The sequence below is a fragment of the Saccharomyces mikatae genome (assembly GCF_947241705.1).
Source record: "Saccharomyces mikatae IFO 1815 strain IFO1815 genome assembly, chromosome: 12".
Taxonomy (NCBI): domain Eukaryota; kingdom Fungi; phylum Ascomycota; class Saccharomycetes; order Saccharomycetales; family Saccharomycetaceae; genus Saccharomyces; species Saccharomyces mikatae.
The window spans coordinates 130,665-148,329 of NC_079267.1; the positions used below are offsets into that span (position 1 = coordinate 130,665).

The window sequence follows — 17,665 nt, forward strand, 5'->3', positions numbered from 1 at the left end:
TAAAGTGCATAGTTTAACGGTACAACTAAACTTTTTTATTTCATTGTTTACCATTTTGGTATTTATGCCTGTTGTTGGTTTGAAATTGATTAGGGTTGGCATAATTATAATCGTATTCATATGTATATCCATATCCATATCCATATCCGCTGTAATAGGTATTGGGCATATATCCCTTAATGGCTTGAGCTCCCCCTACCTTTGAAACCGGCAGTTTGTGATTGAAACTTCTCGATTGACGTTGTGGTGAACCCACCAATGAATCGTTGTTATCGATGTTGGTACGAGTTTTTGTACTATGCATTGATCTAAAATTTCCATTAGTAGTGCTACTGTTAGTGCTAATCTTGTTGGTGGTGGAACTTAGAACAAACTGTTTGATCAGTTTTTTAAATATAATTTTGTTCTTTTGTGTTTCCATGTAATCAGATAATAATTTGATTGCCTTTGTTAAAGTATCCTCATTGGTACCTTTCTCAAAAGTGAGAGTAATAAGGTCTTTCTCAAAAGTTACTATTATATCCATAATTTGGAAAAATGGAACGATGATTAGGTTATAAAACTCATACTCCTTATGAGGATCTATTTCTTGATCTATTTTAAACTCATATTCATAACCAAACGCACCGTTGACTAATTCATTAGCGGCTTTTGATGTATTTTCATCATTACCTTGTACACACAATTGCGAGATCCCATCTAAGGGCTCTTCTAAAGGTATCATTATATAAACATTCTCATTCCTTTCGATTTGTCCTATAATATTTTTCTGGCCATTAACATGCAAAATATGCCTATATTGTCCGTTAGAAAATCTAATGAGTGTCTTGGATTGCAAATTATCATACTCTTGTACAATCTCTTTCAAGTCTCTCTTCGCCAGGCATATATTAGCTTTGTTTTTCCTAGGACATCGGATTATTACATTGTCATACCTAATCATGGAAATTTTATTTTGTGGAAGATTGAAGCTATTAGAAAACTGAATGAAGACGTTGTGCTTTCTCATAGTGGCCTGAATTAATGAACCGCCTGTACCTATAATAGGCCTGTGATAAACTTCTGGAATAAAGAATGATTCTTCCGCAGGAAACTCATTAATGACATTTTTAAATGATTTTTCAAAATCAGAAAAAGTATCACTAACCAAATTTAGGTAAAGATTATCATCCTCTTCTTCCATTTCCAGTTGAATTAGGCAATCAGATAGTTCCATTATACGCGTTAATTTACCGTTTTTTTTGCCTGATATGAAGTCCTCAAAGTCTGGATGTATCTCAAAAATAGCTTTTATTTGTCTTAAATTTGGATTGATTATTTGATTTGAGCCAGTAATAAAATTAGATAGGTAGTGCAATATGGAATTATCGGAACTCTCATCCGTAGAATATTGATTACCAACAACCATTAATTGGCCAAATGAATCTTTGTTGGGCGTGACAACTACAATCTGATTTTCAGCGTGGCCTAAAAGGTTGTCGATTATTAATTCAGAAGACATTTCGCAGTTTTCATTGAGTGAAATTTGCACTTCCACAATTTCATGTAGCACTTGAATAGTAAAATTCTTTATAACCATTTCTAATAGACTCGTAGAAATGGATTGGAATTCAATGTACTCATCGGTAACCCTAATAAACGATTGATATTTCAAAATCAATTGGTTTATCTTTTGTTGGTAATGTTTTTGGATGAATAGTAATTTTCCTGGGGTAATATTGGACAATCGACGGTAAAATAAATTCTTTGAAACTAGGTCTATGGACTCACTCAAGGTTTTCTTAGCTAGTAAGCTTAATGAATGGACAGTGCTTGAGAAAAAAATTTGTGGATTTGCCCTAAATTTCCTAGACAGCGTTATAAGGGATGGTGCGTAAATATTCGTTTTGAAAGCCTTGGATATATATTTGAAGTTTGCCATATCTACACCCATATATAGGGGGAGGACTGAATATGAGTTTAGTTCCATTGATTCGACAATGTAGTGCTGTGGAGGCAAAGTCATGCTATTCTTCTTTATTAAGTCCACAAATGCCAGTAATTGGGGTTCGCATTCTATTAGATTAGATCTCAGCCCAAGTGCATGCAAGTAAATATATAGTGCATTGTTCTCGCTAGTTTGCTGTAATGTAAAATAAGTAGGTTCTTCGGTAATGATTAGTTCCAAATTAAACTTTTCACTCAAATCGGAGAGTATACGTTTCATCTTTTCCAATTCAGCCGTTACACCATCTCCCTGTATAGGTAAAGGTAGAGAAATTCGACAAATACTATCTAGTTCTCTTTTATTGGTGGCGGCTTTTATTGAGATCATGTCATCGCCAATAAATGAAGCACTCAGATTAGTCCATGATGGATCTATGTGACAAATTGCTTTTCTGTTTACAATTTCTTTGGAACTTGCATTTTTTTGAAGAAATTTGATCAAAAACTGTGTCTCTATGGGCTTCCATAATCTGTTTGTCGTATATAAATGAGGAGCTTGCAAAAAAGCAGTTGTGACAACTGTACTGTAAATTATAAAATCATCCATGATTTTTATAGTGCTTTTACTGCCGTCTTTCTTTAGAAACTGCAGTGCAGAATTATCGTTTGAAACCTTTTGAATAATACTTCAAAAGCTCTAGGTCATCAAGAGTTCGGTTATGTAAACAAATATAACTTTTCGTCATTTATTGCTTTTAATTGTTTTTGTTTTTCACCTTTGTGGAAGAAAATAAAAACTAGGAGCGAAAATGGAAAATTTTAAATCGAGTATAATTACGAAGATACAAGAGAGATTGAAAATGTACGATGCTAGAAGGGTAGAGCCGTCGAAAATGGATTTTCTTGCTCGTTGAATTTTCAGTAAGAAGTACCGTTGACTTGTATCGACGTTACACATATATATATATAGTATATTTGTCTATGTAGAGAGTAAAAATTGAGATTCATTTCCAGAAGATGTCATTTATATGCTTGATCAATCTCCCACTGGCAAATGCAATGGTACCAAAAGTAACCACCAGTTGGGTGACTATTAAACTCAAAGCAGCAAAGATAAATCTTGGGCAAAAAATTTTCCAAACCATCAAATGCCTACGGAAATGGGTGACCCAAATAAAAGAACTTAGACATAAAATTGTATTGTAAGTGAGTAGTACACCACAGTTTGAAACGATTCTTCCCAAAAGTGTTTGTGGCTTCAAGACATCTGGAGGCTGTGACCATAGTGTCAGTAATGCTACGGATAAGGAGACTAGGATATGGGGCCCAAATGTGTTTAGGATGATGGCTATCTGAGTAAAAGGGAAGGTTATTTTTTCGGAAAGCATAAACCCAATATCCCATTGGACTGATGGAATTGTGGCCTGGTGACCGGTGGTGAAAAAATGCTGATAAGATAAGAGTCCCAGTGCAATTGGGCCTATTATATTCTCTTTTAACTTCAAAAGATCAATGATTTCTAAAATCGATAAGAGTTGGTTGCACATGAGGAAATACGATAGTTGAGCCAGAGGTTTATTGAATAGCAGAATACTCATTAGAACATTTATGACTAAAAGAAAAAACTCAGAACCATAAATATTAGTGTACCCCAAAATAGTCGCTTCATGGGACTTGACATCAGTATTGTGAACATTCAATTTGATACAAAGTGGCCCCATTAACCAGCCAACATTGGACGCAATCAGTGAGAATCCAGAAATGATTCGAGCTAAGGTAAATTTGAAAATAGTGACGTCTTTAAGAAAAGGAATTGCTATTACCGCACTATTATTCTCTAACGAAGTCAATGACCAATAAACAAAATTCAAACCAAGGATACCCTTTAAGAAAACGTTTATCCAAATTGGTGCTGCAGCTTGATATGAAGATGTTAAATTGTAATAACCGGTGATACATGCAGGTAATATGAAAATCATCAGGAAACAGAGACCCAAAACCCACCACGCAGAATTATTTTGATTGTTGAACGTTGGAACACAGTAGTCGCCCTGTTCCTCTCTACAAATGGTTATCATTGAAGCTAACCTGGTAAAAATGATCAAAACTGCAGAATGGTAACCACCCAATAATCTCGCAAATCTTGTTAATGGTAAGTAATTCGAATTCGCCGTTGAAGAATTCACACCTGAGGTGGTTCCTTCCTTTTCACTAATTGTTGCAGTTAATAATGCGGTGGTGGATTGTCTTTTTGGTAAGAAGACAAATTCATATAATGTTAACATCCCGAAAGTAGATAAAAGGAAAGCAACAATTCTATCTTCCCAAATAGTAAATGAATTAGATGTGAAAAGTAGAGCATGGATAATCATAAACATAACAGCAATCCTAGACCAATAATCAGCTAACGTCTCACCAAGTCTCATAGCAATCCAAATAAAGTTGTATCTATCAAATATTGTGATGTAGCAACCAATAATGATACCAATCGCAGTGGCTAACAGAGTGCCCCAGAATTGATCTACAAAACTTGGTTGCTGGTAAACGTAGAAAATTCCATGGAAACACAAATTTGTAACCAAGACCATAATGATTATTCCTGGGACAAATTCTGGAACCATTTGGTTTACGACAATGGAAGGAATTAATTTTGTAATGGATATTAACAGGACTAGTGAGGCTGTCAGTAAGAATATACCGGTGACGATAGAATAATAATCGAATTTGGCCCATAGTTCCTCGCAGGTTTGTAAGAAGACCTCCTGGTACTTATGACCTAGTTCAACAAATTTTTCGGGATTACTTGTTGGAGGAGTGTCGGATATATTTTTTGCTAACGGGACCAATATTTCGTCATTACTGTGGTGAATCTGCATTGTAGCCTTATATAGTTGTAATTGGCTTACCACTAAATCAACGAATTGAGACAATTCTCTATCGTCTCTTGCTATTTCGTCAATGGGCCATCCAAGATTATTAAATGGGATAGGTTGATCAAGCAATAAAGACAAACTGGACACTAAATCAATTTGTCTTACTGAGCGGTAATTGTATCCCGAATCACTAGTATTATAATTGAAAGCATCTTTAAGCCTCCACATTTCTGGCTTCTTGGAATAAAGAAACAAAGTGCTTTCTAGCTCATCAATTGAGTCGCCGCCATGATTACCTGTATGATCCATCCCATGGTCACCTAAAATAACTAATAAAGTATCATCGTCGATCGAATTTAGTATCCAATCGATAAATCTATCTACTTGAATTTGTTTCTCTCTCATGGTGAAATGGTCTGGGCCATACTTGTGACCTACATGGTCGATACCTAGCATATGCCCAATCATTACATCCCATTCTTTGTCCTGCTGTAAATGATCGTGAAAATAATCCATAACACCATTATCCACAGTGTCCAAATCCCAGACGTTGAGCGATTCCAGAGGGAAACTATCATTAGAAAGGAATGGGTAAAAGAGTGCCGTCCATGTATCATCTCCGGCAAACTTGACAGTTTTGTTGGCTAGGAAGAACTGTTTAAGCAAGTTATCTTCTTCAATAATTGTTCCATCAAAATTGGACCCGGCATCTATGAAAGTTGGTAAGGAGCCGGTTGTAAGACCCTTTAGTCTTTGCAAAGTTGTGGTCGGTGGGTCCGCAATAAACTTTAACAATAGGGAAGATGAGTTCTTATCGTTCGTAAATGAATCATACAATGACAATATATTGTTGTGATAGTTCGGGTTATGATCTGGGTCCGATTCGTTAACAGGAATAGCAAAATCAAATCTCAAAGCGTCAATGACCAGGACTACCGCCTTGTTGAATCTCGGAGGCAGGTCACTCGTTTCATTTCGTGAGGATATGTTATCGAGAACATGCCTTGACAGCAAGAATCCGCGAGTGAAGAAAGCTATTGAAATAAATTGTAAGATGGCAATGAAAACCAACAGAATAATATAAAATTTATGATTCTTCTGAAATTTCTTTATTCGCGATTTGTATATTATTTTTTCATCATTAGAAGACGAAAGTATTGATCTTTTTATTGTCTTTTCATCCATGTTACGGGATCTTTCTTCTCTTCCTCTTTTAATATTTGAGTTTCCCCTCCGTTCTTTGATAATTTGCCGTTGCCCTTAAAATATCTGTTCTGATTCCTATTTTTGACCTTTAGCATTATCTTTGTTTTTTCTTTCTCGGTGGGCAACCAAATACTTCAGAGGAGAAAAGAAAGTACTTAGTTCGTCATCGCGTTAAAATAGTGTGTACTATTACCCTGCGTGAGAAACAAACCTTTCGGCATTACGCAGTAACCTCATTTAAAGTAGAAGAAGGGTAGTTAACAGCATAACTTATAACGTGGGCATACTTCCTCTTACCTATGACACCGCTGAGTATAAAGTACTATGGAAATGAGAATTATATTTGAGCTCGAATTATGACACGTTGATATGAGGATCTACCCATGATAGAGGAAAAGGAGTGATGAACCAGTATTTTTCTTCTTTCCAATTCCATTCAAATAACTAAGGAGCGTTATGTGACAGGGCTTTTTGGTGGTTTAAGGTGCAGAAATAGTCTGAGTAATAAATTCCCCAAACCTATCTTGAGGCTTCGGCGGCTAAAAAATGATTCTGCATGTTAAAAAAAATGAACCACAGTCTCGCGAGAGTAGTACCACCTAAGAAACTACTCACCAATACATCAAAAGTCTTAGTTGTATTCAAAACTGCTTCTGTAAAACCTCTTTCAAAAAATGCTAATAAAATGATCGAAGGTTATCTGCAGCGAACGACTACCTGTGCGCCGCCTGTGCCGCTTACGTGTAAGCCTTCGTGCCGAATGGTGAGCCAGCTGGTTATATTGCTAACCCACATGAGTGTAAACATTCGCTTTGTTTCTTTCCAAAAATAACACTATGGTTATATACTTTAATTATGATATAAGATCTTTCTTGATGCGTATTATGGTCGTCTTTTAGCCGCTAAAGTATTTCTTGATTTGTTTTGACCGGTAAATTTATATGTTACCCGTATCTGTGTGCGGGTTACCCATGAAAATCGCACCCCATTTTCCCGAATTTTCTTCTACGTTTTCTTTTTTCAGAATTCTTCGATTGAGGGATGGAACAAGAAGAAAGCGACATACAAAAACTGAGTCAATTAAGTCTTAATAGGTGCAATATTTACAAAACACACATAAGGCAAGAAACATTGGCGAAAAGACTGCATAGCTAAAAATATAACAGTAATAAAAAAAAACGGAGACTTCAGCGAAGTGAAATCCAATAAGAACAAATAACTTTTTCATATGACTTCGAAACCATCCACTAGTGACGGTAGGGCTCACTCGATTTCTCATGTATCCGGCATGGGCATGAAAGGAACGTCGACATCGCACAGCCCCAGACCTTTTAGACCTTGCGCAGACTGCACATGTTCTCCAGGTTTACTATCGAGGCAAGGTCGTAGGGCCTCTTTATTTCTAAGGCAACTGGAAAATTCAAGGAGGTCGTCCAGTATGCTATTTAACGAATTGAAAGGTGCTGGCGCGGGCAGTAGTGCTGGAAATGGGTCTGTTTACTCATGTGACTCATTATGTGCCGTTAACAGAGAAGTTAACACTACTGATAGACTGTTGAAATTGCGTCAAGAGATGAAGAAACATGATTTGTGTTGTTACATAGTACCCAGTTGTGATGAACATCAGTCCGAATATGTATCTTTGCGAGATCAAAGGCGCGCTTTCATTTCAGGGTTTTCTGGATCAGCAGGCGTGGCTTGCATAACTAGAGATTTGTTAAATTTCAATGACGACCACCCAGATGGAAAATCCATTATGAGCACAGATGGCAGATATTTCAACCAAGCCAGGCAAGAACTGGATTATAACTGGACGCTTTTGAGACAGAATGAAGACCCAATCACCTGGCAAGAATGGTGCGTTAGAGAAGCATTGGAAATGGCTAAGGGACTCGGCAATAAAGAAGGACTGGTGTTAAAGATAGGTATTGACCCCAAACTTATCACTTTCAACGATTACGTTTCGTTCAATAAAATGATTGACACTAAATATAACGCGAAGGGCAAAGTGGAGCTTGTGCCCGTGGAGGAAAATTTGATTGATAGTATTTGGTCTGATTTCGAAACTTTGCCCGAAAGGCCTTGTAATGATTTACTGTTGTTGAAGTACGAGTTCCATGGTGAAGATTTCAAGGACAAGAAGAAAAAGTTACTGTCAAAGCTAAATAACAAATCTTCGTCTACAGCAACCCCTACAAAGACTTTTATAGTCGTTGCATTGGATGAAATATGTTGGTTGCTGAACTTGCGTGGATCTGATATCGATTATAATCCTGTGTTTTTCTCCTACATTGCCATTAACGAAGACAAGACCATTCTGTTCACGAATAACCCATTTGGCGATGAAATATCGGAATATTTTAAAATAAATGGTATTGAAGTCAGGCCTTATGAACAAATATGGCAGCATTTGACGAAAGTCACTGTCCAGGCCACCCCAGAGCACAAATTTTTGGTTCCTGATGGTGCATCCTGGCAGATGGTTCGCTGTTTGAACATCCCAAACGATACTGATCACGAGGGAACTAGTAAGATGGCTTCACTAAACTATTTAATGATTCATTCACCCATTGATGTTTTGAAATCTATCAAGAATGATATCGAAATAAAAAATGCTCGCAAAGCGCAGGTCAAAGACGCAGTATGTCTAGTTCAGTATTTTGCATGGTTAGAGCAGCAACTAGTTGGGCGGGAAGCGTTGATAGATGAATATCGCGCCGCAGAAAAACTGACAGAGATCAGGAAAACTCAAAGGAACTTTATGGGGAATTCTTTTGAAACAATATCGTCTACCGGTAGTAATGCTGCTATCATACATTATTCACCACCCGTGGAGAACTCATCGATGATTGACCCTACAAAGATATATCTTTGTGATTCCGGCTCGCAATTCTTGGAAGGTACCACGGATATAACGAGAACCATCCACTTAACAAAACCAACAAAGGAGGAGATGGATAATTACACACTGGTGCTTAAAGGTGGGCTAGCTTTGGAAAGATTGATTTTCCCTGAAAACACTCCCGGATTCAACATCGACGCCATCGCTAGGCAGTTTTTATGGTCCCGTGGGTTGGATTACAAACACGGTACAGGCCACGGTATCGGATCGTTCTTAAACGTTCACGAGGGTCCGATGGGTGTCGGGTTTAGACCACATCTGATGAATTTCCCCCTAAGAGCGGGCAACATCATAAGCAATGAGCCCGGATACTACAAGGATGGTGAGTACGGTATCCGAATCGAAAGCGACATGTTGATTAAGAAATCTGCCACGAAGAGTAACTTCTTGAAATTTGAGAACATAACAGTAGTGCCATATTGTAGAAAACTGATCAACACCAAGTTGCTAAACGAAGAGGAAAAAACTCAGATCAATCAGTACCACGCAAGGGTATGGAGAACGGTGGTGCACTTCCTGCAGCCTCAGAGTATTTCTTACAAGTGGCTGAAAAGAGAAACAAGTCCATTATAAATTCGAGGCGCAATACGCTGAACGTTTGTAATTATTCTAAATAGTTTTTCCTTTATTTAATTCTAGTAATAACAATAACAGTAGTAATGACTAAAGGGTGAAAAAAGAAAGCATCGCCTTCGTTTCTTATACGACCGGAGTGGGACGCACTTAACCCCGAGCGGTTTTGGGGCTAAAAAAGCTAATCTGCGTAGAGAAAGGTAAACGACCATATACGTACGGCCCCCCTTGTGATTTGTGTTGATGCCTTCATCAAGAAATTTTATTCAGGGTCCTGTCCGGTGAACCTCCTGGTAGCGGGTTCCAAAATCAACCATATAACCAGGCACCATGATGCTGCCAAGCCTAGACTATTTAGCCAGTATACAAGTATGGAGCCTTATTTAATTTTTATCCCTAGTTAGTATACTTTCTGCGCAGGATGAGCTTGTCGTAGGGCCGAGAATTCCCTATTAGGGCTCGGTCACAACGGATTAAGCTTCCGCCGAGTCCTCGAGCAGTCTGCTTCCGCGGACCGGAAGATGAAGTATCCGTGGAACTAAACCATTCTAGGTAGCGGATGCGGATGCGGATGCGGAAGGAAGAAACCCTTTAGAGTTTCCGTCTCCGTCGCTCTGAAACCGCCTTACAGTAGAGCCATTCAAGATTTTCCGTCCGTCGGTCCACAGAAATCTTCGTATCAAGAGTCTTACTTTAAGAGGAAACGCTCGTAGGAATTTCCTAAAGAAAAAGGAAGAAAAATTTAACGTTAAGCATGATTATTTTCTTTTTTTCCTCTTATGTGTACAGAGTATGTCAGTAATGCGATCCATATATAAAGGATACCTGATTCGAGATTAATATTTACTTCTGCTTATGTACCTTGAGCCACTTGTTTTCAAAAAGTTTGCTTGGTCAGTAGAAAAGAGAAATCCAATAATCCGAAAATTGGTTCTTAGCACCCTTAGAAACGAGATCGTGTAATAAGTATCGGTAACTTTATATTTTCGGATCTTTTATCAGTCACGTGATTTCTAATAGAAGAAAGAGAAAAGGTAAACAGAGATCATGTCAGATCATTCTCCAATTTCCAACAAGGAAAACCATCTGCTGCCATCAGACTCATCAAGCAGCTCATCCAGCGATACACATTCGACGGGCACAACTGGGACTACGGGTGTTGAACCCGTAGATTTCACCGGTGAAGGTGCCAAATACACTACGGCAACGGAGGGCAATGCTGGTGGGGCAGACTTGGCGATCCAAAGAACTACAACTATGAATTCAGCGGCAGAATCGGAGGTGAATATCACGAGGAGACTAACCAAAATTCTCACGGGGTCTGTTGACGAACCCGATCGTATAGAGGTTGATTATAGCAACTGTGCGCCCATGGGTGGTGAAAGGCCTTACCCCCCCGCATTGCCAAGCAGAGACATGTTTGAAGTCACTTTTGATGGTCCCAACGACCCGCTGCACCCATTCAATTGGCCCATGAAGAAAAAAGTGCTAATTTGTCTTGTTTTATGTTTGGATTGTATTGCCATTGCCATGTGTTCTTCTATTTTTGCCTCTGCAGTGCCACAAATCTGCGAAATATATCATGTCATCGAAGTTGTAGCGATTCTGGGTATCACCCTTTTCGTTCTTGGGTTTGCTGCCTCGCCCGTTGTTTATGCTCCTCTTTCAGAGTTGTATGGTAGAAAGGGTGTTTTGGTTTTATCTGCGTTTGGATTTGCCATATTTCAATTTGCCGTTGCCACTGCTGAGAACCTGCAAACTATTTTCATATGTAGATTCTTCGGTGGTTTTATCGGTGCAGCGCCCATGGCTGTTGTGCCTGCCGCGTTTGCCGACATGTTTGATACCAATATCAGAGGTAAGGCAATTGCTCTGTTTGCTCTAGGTGTTTTTGTGGGGCCCATTTTATCGCCGGTTATGGGTTCCTACATCGCTCAAAGAACAACATGGAGATGGTTAGAATATGTTGTCGGTTGCTTCGCTTCTGCCGTTTTCGTTGCAATCGTATTATTTTTTGAGGAAACTCATCACCCTACCATTTTGGTCAATAAGGCCAAGCAGATGAGAAAGCAAAGTAATAACTGGGGTATTCACGCTGCTCACGAGGACGTGGAGTTGTCTATCAAGGACATTGTCCAAAAAACCGTGACAAGACCCATTATTATGCTTTTCGTAGAACCATTGTTATTATTCGTTACTATTTATAACTCATTTGTCTATGGTATCTTGTACCTTTTGCTGGAAGCCTACCCACTGGTGTTTGTAGAGGGTTACGGCTTTGTCGAAAACGGTGAGCTGCCATACATTGCCTTGATTATTGGTATGATTGTGTGCGCTGCTTTCATTTGGTACATGGACAATGATTATTTAAGGAGGTGCAAAGCTAAGGGTAAATTAGTTCCCGAGGCTAGACTGTATGCAATGGTCGTTGCTGGTACAATTTTCCCTATTGGTATTCTATGGTTCTGTTGGACAGGCTACTATCCTCATAAGATTCATTGGATGGTCCCCACAGTGGGTGGTGCCTTCATCGGGTTTGGTTTAATGGGAATTTTCTTGCCATGCTTAAATTACATTATCGAATCATATTTACTGTTGGCAGCTTCTGCCGTCGCCGCAAACACATTCATGAGGTCTGCGTTTGGTGCGTGCTTCCCGTTGTTTGCAGGTTATATGTTCCGTGGTATGGGTATCGGTTGGGCCGGTTTGTTACTGGGTCTATTTGCCGCCGCGATGATTCCTGTACCTTTACTGTTCCTAAAGTATGGTGAATCCATCAGAAAGAAGTCCAAGTACGCTTACGCCGCCTAAGAATAAGAAACTTAGAAAATCATGTTTTTTCTACATTTGCATTTTTTTTTATTATCATTACTTCGCTTACCCCCTTACTCAAGGACTCGATAATCACATAGCATTTTAGGCACTATGCGACACAAGCCTGACATGGCATATAAAGAAACTTGAAGAAAGTAAAAAAAAAAATAAACAGAGAAGAATAAAGAAGAGACCTTTTTATGCTCCGACGCAAGATTACTCCGAGCAGCGATACCCTTTTTTCTGTCATATTTTTTAAACCTCTTCTTCTCCTACGCTCTTCTTTTCTCATGTGGTTATTATCTGCAGCATAGTCACTAAATAAAACACTAATATTAATAATTAATAATTCTCCTCTAACAAGAAATAGACACAATCTATTGTTTTCTGTGAACGCCGGATCTCGGCATTGCCCGTGCCCTTTGCCGAAACTCGGACGCGAGGCCATTAGTCACATCCTCAGCTTTTATTGGTCAGAAAATGGTGACCCGACAAAAGGTCGTTAATGACTTCTTTATCTCTGATTAAAATTGACATGGAATTTCAACGGAATAAAGGAAGAAGGTTAAGATGTTCTTGGTTAATAAAGGAAAGAGAAAAGGAGAATAGGAAAGCAAAGTAAAGTAAAGTAATGGAATTTTACAAGGTTTGCTAATCATTTTGAAATAGTTTGAGACTGTTATTTATTCACCAGATTTTTTCGTCATATTTATTTATTTATTTATTCCTCTGAAAGCCATTCTACACTCGTACAAAGAAGTAGTTTAGATTATTTTTAGTTTGATAAGCTAGCAACGATCGAAATAATAATATAACACAATGATAAATGCAGGAAGAAGCAGGAATTCAGTACTGCTGGCACGTAGGTTCCTTTCAACGGGAGGATTTTGGCAAGGCAGTACGAATGGTACAATGTCTCGCACAATTAACAACGTGAATCCTTTTAAATTAAGATTCATACCGAAAACAGCGCCTACAGCAACCGAGGTTGCCTCTACAGATGGACAGCTTTCGGGCAAGAAGCCCTTCAAGTTCATAGTTTCCAATCAGAGCGCGGCCAAGAAGGCTGGTAAGAGCCCGAAGTGGTCAAGCTACGCCTTTCCCTCACCTGAGACCATCAAATCTCATGAGGAGGCCGTTAAGAGACAGAATCAAGCCATAGATGAACAAAAGATCGCTGCAGAGGCCAAGAGTGACTGCTCTTGCACGGAGCCTCCCAAGAAAAGAAAGAGAAAACTGAGGCCAAGAAAGGCGCTTATCACCCTCAGTCCGAAGGCGGTTAAGCATTTGAGGGGGCTTCTGGCTCAGCCGGAACCTAAATTGATTAGAGTTAGCGCTAGGAACCGTGGATGTTCCGGACTAACTTACGATTTGCAATACATAAGCGAGCCGGGGAAATTTGATGAGGTTGTAGAACAAGATGGTGTCAAGATCGTTATTGACTCGAAGGCCTTATTCAGCATAATTGGAAGTGAAATGGACTGGGTTGACGATAAGTTGGCCTCTAAGTTTGTGTTCAAGAATCCGAACTCCAAAGGCACTTGCGGTTGTGGCGAGAGTTTTATGGTTTAAAAATCACCTGCACCGTTTCTAGAGAAAAGCATTCACCGATTGACTTATTTATTCTTTCACTTATTTATATATATATATATATATTTAATACACATATTAACATCGAATCCACTCATCTTCTCTATATTCTTGGTTCCTTACACCTTCTATCATTGTTCTGTGATGTTTGAGTATATATACTATACTATATTATACTATACTACACTATGCTGTACTATACTATACTATACTATACTATGCTATGCTATAAGCACTTTTTTTCTAGAATTTTCTAGAAGGTTATTACTTAAAATCTTACATGTTCCATAAGGGGCCGCGATTTTTTCTGTTCGATTTTCAACAGGGGGTCCATCTCAAAGATCTGCAAATTATATCAGAGCAAAAGACAAAAGAGCGCAAACTCATGCAGCCTGCCAAATTATTATATAAGGCATTGTGATATTGACTCAGTTCCTCCTTAATCCATTACTTTGCTATTTGGTCCCTTTTGCTCTTGCCTCGACACGTACCAATAATAATAAAAAATAAAACAAAAAGCAATTAACGACACGTACGACAAAACATATTGAATACATGAACGACCAAACGCAATTCACAGAAAGAGCCCTAACGATTTTGACATTGGCTCAAAAATTGGCCTCAGATCATCAACATCCACAATTACAGCCTATACATATTCTAGCCGCTTTTATTGAAACGCCTGAGGATGGGTCAGTCCCATATCTGCAGAATTTGATTGAAAAGGGCCGTTACGATTATGATCTTTTCAAAAAAGTAGTTAATAGAAATCTCGTAAGAATTCCGCAACAGCAACCTGCTCCTGCCGAGATAACTCCAAGTTATGCTTTGGGAAAGGTTCTACAAGATGCCGCCAAGATTCAGAAACAACAGAAAGATTCGTTTATAGCGCAAGATCATATACTATTTGCTCTTTTCAATGACTCGTCCATTCAGCAAATTTTTAAGGAAGCTCAAGTAGACATTGAGGCTATCAAGCAACAAGCCCTTGAACTTCGTGGTAACGCCAGAATTGATTCCCGTGGGGCTGATACAAACACACCTTTGGAATACCTATCTAAATATGCCATTGATATGACCGAGCAGGCCCGTCAAGGTAAGCTAGATCCTGTCATCGGCCGTGAAGAAGAAATAAGAAGCACTATCAGGGTTCTGGCTAGAAGAATCAAGTCCAACCCATGTTTGATTGGTGAGCCAGGTATCGGTAAGACCGCTATCATTGAAGGTGTTGCTCAAAGGATTATCGATGATGATGTGCCCACTATTTTACAGGGTGCCAAATTATTCAGTTTGGATTTAGCCGCATTGACTGCAGGTGCCAAGTATAAAGGTGATTTTGAAGAAAGATTCAAGGGAGTCTTGAAGGAAATCGAGGAATCGAAAACTTTGATCGTTTTGTTCATCGATGAAATTCACATGTTGATGGGTAACGGTAAAGATGATGCTGCTAACATCTTGAAGCCAGCTTTGTCTAGAGGCCAGTTGAAAGTAATCGGTGCCACCACCAATAATGAATATAGATCTATTGTGGAAAAGGATGGTGCCTTCGAAAGAAGATTTCAGAAAATTGAAGTTGCTGAGCCAAGTGTGAGACAAACTGTCGCCATCTTGAGAGGTCTACAACCAAAATATGAAATACATCATGGTGTAAGGATCCTGGATAGCGCCTTGGTCACTGCTGCTCAATTAGCCAAGCGTTACCTACCATATAGAAGATTACCAGATTCTGCTTTAGATTTAGTCGATATATCTTGTGCTGGTGTTGCAGTGGCAAGAGATTCTAAACCGGAAGAACTGGACTCTAAGGAACGTCAATTGCAGTTGATTCAAGTGGAAATTAAGGCTTTAGAAAGAGATGAAGACGCTGACTCCACCACTAAGGATAGATTAAAGTTGGCTAGACAAAAGGAAGCTTCGTTGCAAGAAGAATTAGAACCATTAAGGCAACGTTACAACGAAGAAAAACACGGCCATGAGGAACTAACACAGGCTAAAAAGAAACTTGATGAATTAGAAAACAAGGCTCTTGATGCGGAACGTAGATATGATACTGCTACCGCTGCTGATTTAAGATATTTTGCCATTCCAGATATCAAGAAACAAATCGAAAAGCTTGAAGATCAAGTCGCTGAAGAAGAAAGGCGTGCTGGTGCCAGCTCTATGATTCAAAATGTGGTCGATTCAGATACTATTTCCGAAACAGCCGCAAGATTGACTGGTATCCCTGTTAAGAAATTGTCGGAATCTGAAAATGAAAAGTTGATTCATATGGAACGTGATTTATCTTCTGAAGTTGTGGGCCAAATGGACGCTATTAAGGCAGTCTCCAACGCCGTGAGATTGTCCAGATCTGGTTTAGCTAACCCAAGACAGCCAGCATCCTTCTTATTTTTGGGTTTGTCAGGTTCCGGTAAAACTGAATTAGCTAAAAAGGTGGCTGGATTTTTGTTTAATGACGAGGATATGATGATCAGGGTCGACTGTTCCGAATTGAGTGAAAAATACGCTGTTTCTAAACTATTAGGTACCACGGCAGGTTATGTTGGCTATGATGAAGGTGGGTTCTTAACTAATCAACTGCAATACAAACCATATTCTGTTTTATTATTCGATGAAGTGGAAAAGGCTCATCCTGATGTTTTAACTGTTATGCTACAAATGCTGGACGATGGTAGAATTACTTCCGGTCAAGGTAAGACGATTGACTGCTCCAATTGTATTGTTATTATGACTTCCAATTTGGGTGCTGAATTTATTAATTCTCAGCAAGGATCCAAGATTCAAGACTCTACTAAAAATTTGGTCATGGGTGCCGTTAGACAACACTTCAGGCCGGAATTTTTGAATAGAATCTCCAGTATCGTCATTTTCAATAAACTATCGAGAAAGGCTATTCATAAGATTGTGGATATTCGTTTGAAAGAGATTGAAGAGAGATTCGAGCAAAATGACAAACATTACAAGTTGAATTTGACCCAGGAAGCCAAGGATTTCTTGGCCAAATATGGTTATTCTGATGACATGGGTGCACGTCCACTAAACAGGTTAATTCAAAACGAAATTTTGAATAAATTAGCTCTTAGAATCCTGAAAAATGAAATTAAGGATAAGGAAACAGTTAATGTCGTTTTGAAGAAAGGTAGATCCCGTGATGAAAATGTTCCTGAGGAAGCCGAAGAATGTTTGGAGGTTTTACCAAACCACGAAGCAACGGTGGGGGCCAATGCCTTAGATGATGACGATAACGGAGACAGTATGGAAATTGACGATGATTTAGATTAGATTTATTTAGTGTGATTCATATAGACAACTCTTGAATTCATGATACAATACTTAATATATAATAATAATGGAAAGAAAGTGTTTAATTATTTTTGAGGTTTTGAATAGTATGGGTGGCGAAGCCTTTTAACATTTAGTAAGGCTATTTTCTACCAACTTAAAAATAAATAAAAAATAAAAAATAAAATTCACGGAGTTTTAACTCTCTTGTTACTGTTTTAGAGACATATTACTTTATACTGAAAATTCTAACGATACTATAATTTGTACCATCTTTTAAACATAGTATATGTTTCAGAAAAATGGGAAGTTTGAGAATTACTGGAATTTAATTGGTATAAAGTCAGTTTTATTTTGTATACAAAATATACTGGAAGTTCTCCAAAAATTGAGTTTGGAGTTTGTTTGTTCGAATCAAACCCATGATTCACGTGGAAAGCATAGGCATCCATGAGACGAATATCATAATTCTATACATTATCATATTTTTCTCCTTTTC

At 38.6% G+C, this 17,665-nt stretch overlaps 6 protein-coding genes across 6 annotated transcripts; 4 read left to right on the forward strand and 2 right to left on the reverse strand.

Annotated features, from left to right (window-relative positions):
• Nucleotides 1-40: 40 nt before the first annotated feature.
• Nucleotides 41-2,533, reverse strand: SMKI12G0470 (uncharacterized protein; the record flags this gene model as incomplete). Its single annotated transcript, XM_056224077.1, has 1 exon — nucleotides 41-2,533. The coding sequence occupies one exon, from the start codon at nucleotides 2,531-2,533 to the stop codon at nucleotides 41-43; it is 2,493 nt and encodes an 830-aa protein (XP_056078031.1).
• Nucleotides 2,534-2,930: 397 nt separating this feature from the next.
• Nucleotides 2,931-5,984, reverse strand: GPI13 (mannose-ethanolamine phosphotransferase GPI13; the record flags this gene model as incomplete). The annotated part of the gene is made up of 1 exon (XM_056224078.1): nucleotides 2,931-5,984. The coding sequence occupies one exon, from the start codon at nucleotides 5,982-5,984 to the stop codon at nucleotides 2,931-2,933; it is 3,054 nt and encodes a 1,017-aa protein (XP_056078032.1).
• Nucleotides 5,985-7,233: 1,249 nt separating this feature from the next.
• On the forward strand, nucleotides 7,234-9,480 carry FRA1 (aminopeptidase P; the record flags this gene model as incomplete). The annotated part of the gene is made up of 1 exon (XM_056224079.1): nucleotides 7,234-9,480. The coding sequence occupies one exon, from the start codon at nucleotides 7,234-7,236 to the stop codon at nucleotides 9,478-9,480; it is 2,247 nt and encodes a 748-aa protein (XP_056078033.1).
• A 1,047-nt stretch (nucleotides 9,481-10,527) lies between these two features.
• On the forward strand, nucleotides 10,528-12,291 carry TPO1 (polyamine transporter TPO1; the record flags this gene model as incomplete). Its single annotated transcript, XM_056224080.1, has 1 exon — nucleotides 10,528-12,291. One exon carries the CDS (start codon nucleotides 10,528-10,530, stop codon nucleotides 12,289-12,291), a length of 1,764 nt encoding a protein of 587 aa, XP_056078034.1.
• Nucleotides 12,292-13,113: 822 nt separating this feature from the next.
• On the forward strand, nucleotides 13,114-13,866 carry ISA1 (Fe-binding Fe/S cluster assembly protein ISA1; the record flags this gene model as incomplete). Its single annotated transcript, XM_056224081.1, has 1 exon — nucleotides 13,114-13,866. One exon carries the CDS (start codon nucleotides 13,114-13,116, stop codon nucleotides 13,864-13,866), a length of 753 nt encoding a protein of 250 aa, XP_056078035.1.
• A 573-nt stretch (nucleotides 13,867-14,439) lies between these two features.
• Nucleotides 14,440-17,166, forward strand: HSP104 (chaperone ATPase HSP104; the record flags this gene model as incomplete). The annotated part of the gene is made up of 1 exon (XM_056224082.1): nucleotides 14,440-17,166. One exon carries the CDS (start codon nucleotides 14,440-14,442, stop codon nucleotides 17,164-17,166), a length of 2,727 nt encoding a protein of 908 aa, XP_056078036.1.
• Nucleotides 17,167-17,665: the final 499 nt, after the last annotated feature.